At 68.5% G+C, this 317-nt stretch overlaps 1 protein-coding gene across 1 annotated transcript in view; it reads right to left on the bottom strand.

The window, feature by feature from the left end:
• Positions 1-273, bottom strand: part of LOC103773774 (tripartite motif-containing protein 35-like) — a gene marked incomplete at its 5' end in the record, with an annotated part of 628 nt that extends 355 nt beyond the window's left edge. Inside the window, one exon of the mRNA XM_008941151.1 lies at positions 5-273. Coding sequence (XP_008939399.1) covers positions 5-273 — 269 coding nt within the window. The remainder of the gene's footprint in view (positions 1-4) is intronic.
• Between the last annotated feature and the right edge of the window lie 44 nt (positions 274-317).

Here is a 317-nt window from a genome sequence, read left to right as displayed (position 1 = left end):
TGGGGTGCCGCCGGCACGCCGGGCCCCCCCCACCCGCCAGTTCTTGACGCCTCCCAGGTCCACCTCCCAGCTGTGGAAGCCCGTGGAGAAGCCGCGGGAACCCAGGACGCAGGGGGCGGAGGTGAAGCGCTCGGGGTTCTCCACCAGCAGCTTGTAGCCGCCGTTGGTGATGCTGGTGAGGTCCTCGGACACCCCCAGCCAACCCGCCGCCGAGTTGGGGTCGAAGCTGAAGGGGACTGTGGTGGGGACATGGGTTAGGAGCCCGCGCTGCCACAAGGAGGAGCTTATGAGGGGAACGCAGCCCTGAGGGTATCCAT

The sequence above is a fragment of the Merops nubicus genome, unplaced genomic scaffold (genome assembly GCF_000691845.1).
Source record: "Merops nubicus isolate BGI_N331 unplaced genomic scaffold, ASM69184v1 scaffold49495, whole genome shotgun sequence".
Lineage (NCBI taxonomy): Eukaryota > Metazoa > Chordata > Aves > Coraciiformes > Meropidae > Merops > Merops nubicus.
Note: the sequence above shows the minus strand (reverse complement) of the source record. Positions and strands in the feature narration are given on the sequence as shown.